At 38.8% G+C, this 13,493-nt stretch overlaps 1 protein-coding gene across 1 annotated transcript in view; it reads right to left on the bottom strand.

Annotated features, from left to right (window-relative positions):
* Positions 1-13,493, bottom strand: part of csgalnact1a (chondroitin sulfate N-acetylgalactosaminyltransferase 1a) — a 37,121-nt gene that overhangs the window by 13,468 nt on the left and 10,160 nt on the right. Inside the window, exons 2-4 of the mRNA XM_055052532.1 lie at positions 10,285-11,600; positions 5,056-5,272; positions 1,752-1,853 (exon numbers count right to left, since the gene is read on the bottom strand). Of these exons, the coding sequence (XP_054908507.1) occupies positions 1,752-1,853; positions 5,056-5,272; positions 10,285-11,083 (1,118 nt within the window). The 5' untranslated portion in view covers positions 11,084-11,600. The remainder of the gene's footprint in view (positions 1-1,751; positions 1,854-5,055; positions 5,273-10,284; positions 11,601-13,493) is intronic.

Raw genomic sequence — 13,493 nt, 5'->3', positions numbered from 1 at the left:
CTCATAAACTCACAGGACGCCCCTTGTGAATGGGTTTGAGGCTTTGAAGTGTGAATTTCGCAGCCTTATATTTGAAAGTACAGCTTCTGATTCAGACTATTTTTAACAAGCATCCCAAGTGTCTGGCAGAAAAAGGTTAAAAAGTGAGAACCGACCTTCTTACAGGTTTACCAAAAAATGTTTTCGATGTGTCTAAATAATATACAGTGAGGACATAAACTGTGTTAATTGAAAGCAAAGTGTGTGACTGCGATGCGATCTTGCAGGAGGAGCGGGGGAAAAAATAAAAGACCAACTTGCTGGAGGCTATTTGAGAGAAGAAACAAACTAAGCCAGTTAGTGGAGCTGAATCGGTTAAGTGATCTGCAGAAACAGATCTCTGTCTCTAATGATGCCGAGATCGCTGCAGGAAAAAAATATGCTTGGGAAATAAAATGTGTTCATCTATGGTTTTATTTATCCATGTCAAAAGTTCAATAAAAGTCTGTGTGATGGTAAAATGCAGAAACGCAAATGTTATGAGTTTCAAATTGCTTCTTTTAAAATAGATTTTAAATACAGCAGCCTTTCGCCAAAGGCAGGGAATCCCGTTTACTTTTTCCTCTCATTAAAAAGAATAACCCAGCTTCTGGAAAACTCTAAAGTAGGAATATATTTATGCTGTCCTGACTTCATTATCAGAAACACCATCCAAATTGCTTTTAAAGTAACTATTTCCAAATAAAAACAAAAACAAAATATGTTGGTAATAAACAGTTGTAGACTTGCTACCAGGGTGAGAAAGATTAAACAGCTAATTAACAAAAATCAACTTCAGACTCCAGGGAAGGAATAGAGGGTGATGTGTAAAATAAAATAAAATAAATATGTTGGTAATACTTGTGACGTGTGGAATTAACAGTAACTCTTTCAAACCACTAAAAAATGTTTTAATTCAGATTGTAAGTTTTGTTGTTTTGCTACAGATACTATAAGAATTACAAATAATAATTAAAAAAATCACTAATTAATGCTGCTTTTTCATTTCAAAATGTGATGGATCACACCCTGATGCATTTTTTTTCCCCAAAGAGATTTATCTCTTTGGGATCCCATTTCATCCAAAACCATCTTTCAGATCTTCCTTTCAACCTTTTTTCCCCAGTTTTACAAGTTTGTTTGTTTTTTTTCCCACTCATTATTAAAAGTTTAACTCTGCCTATTTTAGAAATCACTGACAGCGAGACAATGAGATGTTGTGCAACACTGGAGATGGTCCGACTGCTTCAAGGCCACACGCAAACCTTTGTGCCCGCATCTCCATAGAAACCCCTCAGGGAATCAGTCACTTCAACTCACAGTGGACCTGACTCCCGATCAGCCGACAGCTACTGTCTCCTTAGGTGGTGATTGTGCATGCTTGTGCGTGTGTGCATGTGTCTGTGCAGAAATCTGTGCAAAACGGGTTGAGTGAGTGAGGGACGATTGCAGGCATGTTGTAAATTATCAGTGTTGGCTGGAAGCTTTTCAGCTTTTCTGTGCGGGTGGCACGCTGCTCCATTATTCATTAGATACACGAGTGGCTCTGGCAGGACGAAGAGCCAGGAGGAGTGTGTGTGTTTTGCATTTTGTGTCAAGACAGGAAGACTGATTATGGAGGGGATTATTCTGGTTACATGTAAAGAAGTGACCAAAAAATAAAATAAAATAAAATAAAACATGTCTGTTCAGGATTTACTCTGTTTGTTTTGTGCTGAACAGATCAGACTTACCTAGATCTGTTCTCCAGAGTGCTCCGGACTTCACTCATCTGCTCTTTCCCAAAATACACCACGGTCAGATGTACTCGGCCGTCCTGACGCACACAGACTTCCCTGTACACAAAGGATGGGACATTAGGGATGAAAGCTTTATGTAAACTGAGCAGAGACTTGAGGGGGTTGACAGGAAGAAGGAAAATCAAGGTGACATATTCAGGAGGCTTCAAAGTTTCATTACTGCCAGAACAAAAGAAGTGGAATAAGAGCTTCAGTAGTGGGATGAGACTCTACTTTTAAAAATCTATGCATATCGCTTTAACCATATGGTTGAGTGGGCAGTTAAAGGGTTTTAAGAAGATAAAGTATTATTATGAGGGAAAGAAAGATTCTCGCCAGACACCAGAATATTCTCAGGCTGCACATAGTTAAAGTAACACGTAGCTCTGCCTCTCTTTCACCTGCTGCCGCACACTGTCAGTCAGCTGGCTGCTACACCTTTCCCTTCTCAAATAAGGCACACAGTTCAGCTGCTTACTCACAAAAAAAAACAGAAAAAAAACCCAGACTGAGAAAAGCAAAAAACCAAAACAATCTGCTTAATAAACTTAATTACTTTTGAATGCATCTCTTTCATTCTGTGCAACCAATATACTGTTTCAGCAACATTAAGAATTATTGTAGATTTTTTTTGTGTTCACTTTGCAGTTATTAGATCAAGTTTTTGAAATTAATTTTTTATATTTGAGTAAAATCCAAAAGGTGGTTTTACCAAAGTTTATCATACCATGAGAATCTCATGCCTAACTTAAGAGAAATTTGTAGGAAGAGATCAAATAAAAATGGATAATGCCACATACTGATTTAGTATGTATGAGCAATGCAGACTCAAAGGAAACAATAAAATAATAAATGGACCAAGCCAGACGAGATCACCATTACCACAAAACGTGTCAAAGCGTGACCAAGACGCTCACATACATTCAACGACCCATTCATGTATCTATTATGTAAGGGTTTTGCACTTTTACATTTAATCTGTGCACAGAGATGCAAACCAGCCCCTCATGCTCCTGTTTAACATGATGAATGATGCTCAGGCAGCCATTATTCCAGCTCAACCACAGTTGATGCTCTACACACAGAGGGAATGGCTCTGCCATCTGAGCACTTTTGATGCAGCATTTAACATCTTCTCAGACATATTAAGAAATCTTTTTTCATATATTCATATATATACATATATATATATTTTTTAGGCTAGTCATTCCTGCTGCTGGAAGTGGGGAAGAAATATCCAGTGTATTGTATTACTCCAAGAATAAATCTACAGTGGCACTCCCAAGATTAAAGCAGCCGATTCTACTAACGTAGGAGTTGAATGCAAGTCTTTTTGCTTAGAGCAGCAGCTTGGAAGCTGATCTACATGTAAACTTGCATGAGGCAGCAGCAAAAAGCTTGTCTGTATAAAAATGTAACTATATGCATTGTGAAGATAAATGCAACTGTATGCACATAGGTGATTAGCTGAGAAATTTGAGGAGATTCCAAATAAATTTAATAGTTAATGCAAGTTGGACAGCATTGTGAAATTGTGCAGTTTGTGTAAACTCAAGGTCCATCAAATTCATAAAGGAATGGAGCTTGATGACAGAGTACGGCTTTCTCTTTTTGGAGCAAAGTCTTCTTGCCACACAAGGAGATGTTGCTAAATAAGAAGTGTTTTGAGATACAGATCAATATACAGATTGACACACATTTGGCAGCAATAATACACCTTTAAGGTAATCTGCCAACAAATGAAATTCAGAAAAGGAAGCAACATAAGACCAGACGGACCGGTTTATGCTGGAAGCAAGAAAGTGACGTTGAAGTATTGCAAGAAAACGTAATAAATTTGTGTTTATAATCAGTTGTTGTGTCTTCAAAGCAGAGCTTTTATTTTAAGATTAAATGGTTTCTGTAGTAACATTTCAACAATCAATCATATAGTCATGATAAGAGACAAGTGGTTGCTTAACATGGCGGGTGTTTTTCTGGTGTAGCATAAGGGATTCTGCTTCCTATACAGAAACTAAATAAAAATTTATCTAAATACATGAAAGCCATGGGATCAGAGACACAATGAGAAATCATCTGGTGGCTGGATTCGGATGATTTTTTTTAAAGCTCAGATAAAAGAAATTCCAGAGTAAACAAAAATCCATCCTAAATAAGGCAGCGATGATGCATCGCTAATAAATAAGCTGGTGTTTGACAGCTCCTCCTGTTTCATATGAATATTATATCTATTTTTGCAGGCCTCTGATGGTACATTATTTATTGACAGGGATACAATAATTATATTCCAACAATTATATTAAATATTAATGCACCTTTGTACTTACAAGCGCAGCTAAAAAATGTATGAAGTGAAGAGTGAACAATGGCTGTGTATAATATTATAGTTTTATATCCGAAATGTTTTTCTAACCTTTAGTCTAAGAGAACCATTTTGTCCCTGTCTGTGAATAAATACCCTTTTGATTAAAAAAAAAAAAAAGCTATTACCAAACATTCACACATGCTGTGACACACGCTGCTTTCCTCGCTGCACTTTTATGAGCAGAACGTGTTTGCTCAGCAACTTCACATCTTTTAAGTAAGTGCATTTTTGCCATGCTGTATATCAACCACTGCGGGTCTGCCCAGGGGGGCATCTTAATGGGTTGCAACGATTCAACTAAGCAGGATTTACCATGTAAAAAGTGGCACGATAAGTAGCAGCGGCAGCACAATAAATCACAGGCATTAAGGACGATGTTTCCTCAACCTACTGTAGCAGACTGCAGAGCAAAAGCAAGCATGTTTTACTGTTAGCTTATTTGTTCACTGTTGCTTACTGCCTGTACGTTTCATCAAACACTTGTCAGAATTTTGTCATATGCATACAACCCAAGATCTGTCTAAGATTAGATTTGAAGCATTTTGGGATGTAAGTCACATGTATCTTTTTAAGTCTACGAACATACAAAGTTTCCTCTTCCAAAGTTTTTTGTGAGTGAAAACTTGTTAGATTTTAACAAAAATATAACAGATTTTTTTTTTTTTTTTACTGCAACAGCTTCACAAGGTTTAAATTTGAAATTTCAAAAGACATTTCTTCAACAAGCAGAAAATGGCTGTTGATTCTTTAGTGAGTGTCACAGTTTGTGTACTTTATCACATTTTCCTTATCACAGTACGTGAGAGAACTCATGAATAATTCTCGGTGTTTCAGTGGCTGCTATATACAGCTGCAATGGCAAGAATTCAATGTAAAAAAAAAATGTCTGCATACCTGAAGTTGTGCATGAACTGTTTGAACTTATCGGCTCGTCTCGAGAGCGGGACGATGATGTTAATCATGATATTGGTTGTGTCCATCCTTTCGTTTTTGACCTTCATCAGCGGTCCGAAGGGTCGGAAGAGGACCAGACGTCTGAATTCGTGACTCGCTTCCCCTCTGAAGGTCAGCTCATATAGAGTCCCTTTGTCCCTCTCTGTACGACTGATACCTAATGGATAAGAGAGAAACTTATGACCAAACATGCATAAGATGCGATAGTAATGTTAATGCACGAATTAAAGGAACATAAAAAGTTCTTATATCAGTTCTTTGTCTTATTTTCAACAACAAAAAAGGCAATTTTCTTTAAAATATTAATCATTTGACTAAAACAGTAATTTTACATAGCTTAGGATGAAATGGGATAAAACAGAGATCTCAGAAAGCTGAAGTCTTGTTAAACCTAGAGAAAAAAAGATTTTAAACATTTAAAATGCATTTAGTCACACACTAATGTGACACATCCAACTCCTCAAAAAAGCATTTGTGCTTTCAGTCAGTTTGGTTGTGTTAGAACCAAATTGATTTTCACTAGTGATCACAAAGACTTGTCAACACCTCGCTACATTGAGATTAATGACAAGGTTTATTTTTGTAGGGCAGATTACAACAAAAGTTGCTTGGAATTCACCAGACAGGATTTGGCAAGTTCTTTTTTTGTTTTGTTTTGTAAGTCATATATTTAACTCTGCTGCTCTAACCACACAAGTATTTCCTTTCAGATATGACACCATTAAATGAGCAATACACAGGCTTCCTGTATGTATAATTTATTGACAAAAAAATTATCACAACGAAGAAAAAATTGAGCAACAGCACCATTCTATTTTGTGCCTTTCTTAATTTAAAGAGAGTAACGATGCAGGGTTTTTTTTTAAAGCCATAACTAATCCTTCATGAAGAAATTCTGTCATACTGTGACATATTGTTTTCAAACATGCAAATCTAATGAGAACACACAAGATGTTGTTCAGCCGCTCTGCTGTTTTTGGGCAAAAAGCAACAACAAGCAACACTGAGGCACTTTCAGACAGAGAGGCTATTTTTGTCATTTGTATTAACATTCTTGTTGCAGGGTTTACGTCAGCTGCCTCCCCATGAGGAAAGCCGTTTTCCAATTTTTCTGCCTTTACAAAAAAGCAGAAAAAGCTTTACAAAGCTTTTTCCTTGCCAGCTGACCTGATGAGATCACTTAGCAAAGAGAGAAAAGCGAAACCTAATAAAGACAAGCGAGAAGTAGGGCCAGACAGAAGTGAATCAGATAGGAAGTAGGAAGGCGGAACACTGAAAAGAGAATATGACAAACCAGTAAAAAATGAAGGACTCTTTAAGGATGATTGATATGAAGAGCGGTACAATAGAGGGGTTTCTATTGGCAAAGATAGACAGCTCTGATAGCAGCCCAAATTAAATAGTGTTAAATTGGCGAGCTTCCTGTGATCGGGGGCCTCGTTTCCCAGAGGGACATGATGAGCTTTCATTTAGTGCATTTGCCGAACAATTTAGGATAAAAGCCTTCACTTCCTGTCTTCTGTCTCAGAGCAATTTTCTCTCTCTTTTGGAGGCCTTAGTGGCTGGATGGCTCATTTGGCAAACCTTTATTGCTTGTGTTTAGCTTCCAGTCACTGGTTTGTTAATGCAGCTTTAAATCTTTGGGAAAATGCTGATGCCAGTCTCTTCTTCTTGGCTGGTTTCAATTTAGATAAGAACTGCTTCTTGAAGATGTAATGCAATTCATGGGCATTAGGGAGAATTAAAATATGTCTAGCAGAGAACTGCCAAGTCACAAGAAGCAGCCAGTGTGGTCCAACTCTCCAGACAACGTGGAAGCTATTCTGAAAACACGCACAGATACATTCAGGAGTATATTAATAGAGATGCGCAAAGAAATCCAGTGATGACTGGAGTGTGATTACTTTGTGCTCATTCTTGGCCTTTCTGATCAGTAGACACAGTTCGACCAGGATGTGCTGACAACAGCAGCATGTCAGTGTGGCGGTTACTGAATTTAGCATTTATCAGGAATTCAAATTACAAAAAAAGGAAGAAGTACCAAAAGTGAAAGAATCTTCAAAAACTGAAAGTTAGACATCAGCAGATAACAAGAAGCTAAACGTGTCTATTTTTTATTTTCTTTCTTGAGTCTAATTCAGACTCCAGTCCAGTGCTGGATTAGGAAGTGTTTGCACTTTTAGAAAACCTCGGAGTTTGGCATCGATTGGACATGAGATTCTTTTAGAACCTCGAGTAAAAATATTAAACATGTACAACATAATTGAATTGACGTTAAATATGTCTAACTGTATCGAATTGATTATATATTTCTGTATGTAAACTCAGTCTATTTATTCCATAAAGTGCCTTAACATAACATTTATTGTGACTGTGGAACATGAATAAGGTGATATAGGTCATTCAAATTCAAAAATACTTTACTGATCCCAAAGAGAAATTAAATGAATTTAACTTAATTTAATCAGTCCCCAGCTAGTCAAAGTTAAGAGAAGAGTATACTCATTCTACATGAAATACAGTAATGGGAGTGGTTTTTACAGGCAGGAATGCTACTTCTTTAATATTCTCACTAAAGGTAGTAATTGCTTATACAACATGGTAAATAGTTTAAGAGGTCTAATTTCTAATAAACTTGTTTTAAAATAACAGAATCCTGATTGAAGTCATGGCTCTATAACACTGACTCCTCGCAGGCACACACCCGCGAGCGCGCCAACACACGCAGCCGCACACGCAGTCGCACACTTCCAGTTTGAATGAAGAGCAGCTGTGCTTATTTCCTGCGGTTTTGATCTGAGCTGAGCTGCACAAACTAAGGGGATATCCTGGGAGTATTTCTGCACAAACACACTCAGATTTATGACCTTCCAGGAATATACAGTGCGAGTTAGAGGGACAAAAAGGAAAAAAAAGAAGCAGAGCTCTTGTGCTACGATGCTTCCTGAGTTATCTGATTTCAAATAGATGCAGATGTCCACTTGAATGTGTGTGGGCACTCAGGATGGCCTGGATGTATTCAACTCCTATTGCTCAACTCGTTTTGAGGCACTCTGGCCATATTCTTACAAAGTGAATGCCAATCTACCCCGGGGGCATGTTGAAAGACCCCCTACTTCCTCTGACGTGTCTCCATTCATGCTGCTGAGTTTTCACAAGGACGTTTTTGTTTTTGTACACACATACAAATGCACACGCGCACACAGAAAGGTGACAGAAAACCATTTAAACTCAGGATGCATTACGCACATAAAACTTCCTGCTTGTCTATTATGGTAAGCCCTGCAGTGACAGTAAAGAAAGCAGCTGTGAGTGCTGCAACAAAGCTCTCAGACGTGTGCTGCCATTAATGCACATATTTCTGCTGACTGGTGCGGTGCAGCACAATCCTGACGACACCCCAAAGAGTCAAATTGGGTCAAATACTCTGTGTGCCTAGGTTGATCTAACAATTTCACCTACAAGTACTTCAGAAATTTATAAAAAGAGAAATTATAATGTGGATGTTCACATCGACTAAACGGCTGTTCAGCTTAGTGTCCTTCTTATATAAGCAAAGAAACCTTGCATTTTCTGAGACTGTGTATCCTTCTACCAAAGGAACCATGCATCCATTTGGTGATTCATCTTTCTGTCGTAATCCGACATGCCGTCAGCTCAATGTCCAAGCACATCTGAAGGCATCAAGTTAAAAGTTAAAGCTTTCCGTACAGCTGTGTTAATCAAAGCCTGCAGGATTCATTGTGTCCTAATTGCAGCAACATTAACGTTGCTAAGTAAAATTATTTTCATACCGCTTCCAGAGCCCTGAAATGGAACAATTTAAAGCTACAGTGAGTAAAATGTCAAGTAATGTGTCTTTTGAGCTGAAATGTCATATGAAGCTATTAATCATTTTCGAGCACAAAAACAGAACAGTAGGGATAAAAACAGCGTTAAAATCAATCATTTTTGTTGCACCTCACAAGGTGCAACCAATGGAGACATTTCCTACACAGTAGCTGCTATGAATTTTATTTTTTTCCTACCAGCCTTTTACTTTAGGGACTGGTTCAGTACAGAAACAGCAGAGTATAAAATCTGAAGTTTGTGGGACATTGGTCCGCTGATACTGAACTCAGCAACATCACAAATCAGTTGTTGAAGCTCATTTTACTTTTCCCAGGTTGACTCTTCCATATCAAAGCTCTTATAATTGTACATCACAAACCCCTTCATAGAGACAGTGTTGTCTGTTGACTTTCTGACCATAGTAGGATATGATACGATGAAGCTATAGTATGCTTGTTAAAATCTATACCCAACTTAATGCTTGTTAAATGTGGAGTTTGGATTTCGAGAATAAGAGCTGCTGATAAAAATCAAATGACTATGCTTTGTAGGTCATACTGAGCCAGCAGCTGCTGCCTGTAGCACTTATTAACCTAATTGCTTAGGTAATGATAGGCTTTGATTAACGGCAAAACATTACGTTTAAAACAAAGTGAAATTCTATTCTTTACTTGCACTATGCGAGTTGTGTTTACAGAACCTACAGAATTTATTTTATCCTTTGAAATGTTCCTGTTTAGTCATTGCAGAACTACAAATTTCACTGCATTATATTTGGTTTTTATTTGTTGGATTAGTGCAAAGTCAGTGGAAAATCAAGTGCGGCATGCATTTGTACTGTATGCCGTCGGCAGGGATGTTTGTAAGAGGCCTTAAGAAGATGGATAGAAAATGTGTTGACTCGAAAAACTGGGGCAGACATTCACTTGCAGGATAAAGACATAAGAATAGTCCAGTTCACTGAGAATATGTGGCAATAGTACAACAATGACATACACAAATGGGTTAAAGCTATTTTTTGATTAAATAAAGGCAACATTTTTAGTGTGCAATGAGAAAAAACTTAAAAAAACATGTCACTGCATTTGCAGCAAAATGTGACTTTACTTTTATCCAATAGGTATTGACTCAATCAAGCTAAATTATAATGCAAATCAAACCTTCCAGATTATTATTTGAAAAATAATACATAACATAACATCCCAATAAGCTTTGGGTTGTTGGGTTTTAAATTAACGTTTCTGGTCACAAACAGACAAAATGTGAAAAAAGCTGCTGGTGGATTTCTTTTGGAATATAAACATCGACTATATCAGGCAAAGTGCAGCTGTGTTTTACCTTCTATGAAGTCAGATGGTGTGTAGACTTTCCCAGTTTGTGTCTTTTCTGCTGGCACCTTGTTATCCTGATGCGATGATGGTGTGTTGAGGCTGTGCAGAGCCGCCTCCAGGACCTCTCCCAGCTCATCTCTCTTGTCCTTCCTCACTGGTTTCTCCTCTGGGTGGCGCGTGAGCCCCATTTCCAGTTGGTACATCTTCTGCAGGGTGAAACTCTCAAAAGGCACCATGGCGTACTCGTTGGCCAACCTGGTGCCAGAGCTTATCTCGGCTTTTGATAGCTGAGTTCGGAGGAACTCTTGCAGGTCAGACTGCTGGCTCTTTGCCCCCTGAACCTCTCCGAAGCCAGCCCCTTGTAATTCAGCGGCCCCGTTCTGCCCCTCGGCGGGTCCGTTTGCAGCCGTTTTCAGGCTCTCCTGCACTCTTTTCAGCTGCAGACTGCGCTCCTGCAAGTCCTCTTTCAGCTGAGCAATCTGTTTCTTTAAGGAGGAGATGTAGAGGCGGTGCTGCTCCTCACGCTCCTGGAGGAGCATCTGGTAAGAGTGAGCTGCAGGCGGACCCCGGCTTTGGGAAGCATCGCCTCCTCCTCTTGTCCCACTGGGTCCTGCCCCACCAACGGGCCCTGTACCTCCTAGGCTGGGGTGGTTGGACCCTGCATGGGGTAAAACGTGACTCAGCGGAGGGTTGTTAGAATGTGGAGGGCTGCAGGTCATCAGATAGAGGAGTGAGAGGGAGCAGCAGAGGAGCACCAGCAGGCCCCCCACACGGGACACCCAAGTTAGCAGTCCGCGCCTCAACATAACTGCCTGCTGTATCAAAGCTCACACTCTCAATAATATCATGTAACCTCACACACTCCAGCCTCAATCAAAACAATCCATTTCTGATGACGTTCCATCACTTAATAAGGAGGCGGGCGACTTATCAGACTAGTGACCTGAATTAGGTCACTGCCTCTCAGCTCCCAGTTCCTGTGAATTATTTCGTCATTGGAAACACAAATGATTGAGTCAATACTTGTACAGAAAAGAACGCTCTCCCTTTCTGCTGGTCCACTTTGCTTCATGGTCTGCTGGATGACTCCATTCCAGACATCGTTAGGTCATTCGTCTCTCATAAGTGACTCATCTGTTTGAATTTACTCCCGACTCTCACACTCCGGCCACGCTGTCGTCTTCCAGTCTGTGTGGCTGTATCTGGGAACGACAGCAGTCAGCCGCGTGAGCAGAGGAAAAGCTGGCTGATGCATGAAGAGAAGGTTTTAATGGGAGCGTAAATCCTTCCTGCGGTCAGTGGTGGGTTTTTCATCTTGGTTTCCTGACAGGGGACACAAGAGACATAAACAGTCATATTACATTCAAAGTGTTACAAATCAAAATCCTCCTGGGCCTTTTTGATGCACTGCTTTTAGGGCTGCGGAAAGTGCCAATTATGCATTCTTCAGGGCATAACATTTGACATATTTGAAAACCAATATTGTCAAGAGATGTGCCTTGCTGTGAGGTGTAGAGCAACAGAGTGCTGTATATGTACATACAGCCACAGGCCAGTTCTGAATGTCAGGGCATATTACAGCTTAGTTTTAGTTACGGTTTCTGAAACACAGCAAAAAATGTTTCTTTATGTGGTTTCTATTGTTTATTGTTCTTTTAATGAGATGCCACAGAAAGCAGTGGAATGACTCAAGGTTTTCTCTGCGGTAGACCAGTGCTGCCCCTCACCTATCTGTTCATGAACATTTCCATAGTGGCTCCACGTGTTCAAATCAACGAGTAAGTAGATTTGCCAAAGCCCACCGAAGACCCTTTATTTTGAAAGTACAGGCTTTAATGTATATTCTTGTTCAAAGCTTGTTGTGCAAGTTCTATGGTATATCAAAAATATGTCATTATAACTAAAATCAGTGGGACTAAACTTGTTGGTAAATCTGAAGTCAGGCATTTGAGAAGCTGTAATAAAGAAACGACAAAAAACATCTTTAATAAGGTCTGATGAATAATTGGAAACTAAAATCACTAATAGTTTAATGTTATAGCTGATCTTTCTTAGAGGAGACGTTTGCGTGAATAAGTCCTGCAAAATCAGGTTGACTGAAATATAATTTGGTCATGCATTTCCCAAAAACCATATCAATCGAATCAAGACTTGATTTTAAATAATTTTAAGAAAATGTTGATGCCTCTGTCAGAATCAGATCTTATAAAAGTTTCTGCCACTACCATCTTAGTTAATGAGAGCACACAGAGTAATAAAAAAAGGAGTCAAGAATATTTTTTTGCTTAACTAAAATTATCATGTGGGAGAAGAAAAAAAAGTTAATGAGGGGAGCAACCATCTGTTTTGTGTAATCAGTGTTACAGATTAAAAGCCAATCGGATGGTCTGCATGCCCATCAGTAAGTAGCATGAACATCTGCTAATGCATAATTGGAGCTGAAATTATGCATCAAGGAAGAACTGTATTCCTTCATTTGACAGTTGCAGCAGATCGATACACCTGCATGTCTTTGGGATTGTCTTGTTATAGCCCTTCTGAAAAAAAACCTCTCAAATGTATTTGCTCTTTTCAATCGTAGTGTTGTAAATTTCACACATATAAGTTGACAACTAGCACCTTTAGAGTCAACGATTTAGCTTTGGTTTGTCTTTATTATTTTTTTCTCTGTGGCATTTTGGGATGACCTTTTCCTGGAAATCTACTTCTTGGAAGTTTGACAACCATCTGAAATGCTTTAAGCTTGTGAAAAATCTCCGTTTTTGAACCTCAAATTGCTTGGAAATAGCTTTTCATCCCTTATGAAGGTTTTTGCACAGCAGCAATGACCCTCCTCTTGTTTAATCAGTTAAAAACAGTGTGGAATCTGTTCATTTTGACATACTTGAAGCTAAATGAAAAATATTATTGGAAATTTAGTAAAGACCACATGATTTTTATCCCGTCCCGATAAATAAAACCCAAGAATTTAAAGAGGATGTAAAGTCTTTTAGGATGACTACATAAAAATAAAATAAAATGTGTGTAATGGTGATATGTATATTTAGCAGTGCAAATGTGGATCTTCTGTATGAATGCATAAACATTTTTTTTGTTAGTAAGGTGCTTCAGTATTTGAGTTACTGTACACGTCTGTAAATGCATCTCTGTATCAGTCTCCGTCCCTCCTGACTCCCCACACAGTCGGCTCTTTAACCCGACCGCCTGAAGCCGAAG

The sequence above is a fragment of the Poeciliopsis prolifica genome, unplaced genomic scaffold (genome assembly GCF_027474105.1).
Source record: "Poeciliopsis prolifica strain line A6 unplaced genomic scaffold, Auburn_PproV2 SCAFFOLD035, whole genome shotgun sequence".
Classification (NCBI taxonomy): Eukaryota; Metazoa; Chordata; class Actinopteri; order Cyprinodontiformes; family Poeciliidae; genus Poeciliopsis; species Poeciliopsis prolifica.
The sequence above is the reverse complement of the archived record's forward strand: the minus strand, read 5'-3'. Positions and strand labels throughout refer to the sequence as shown.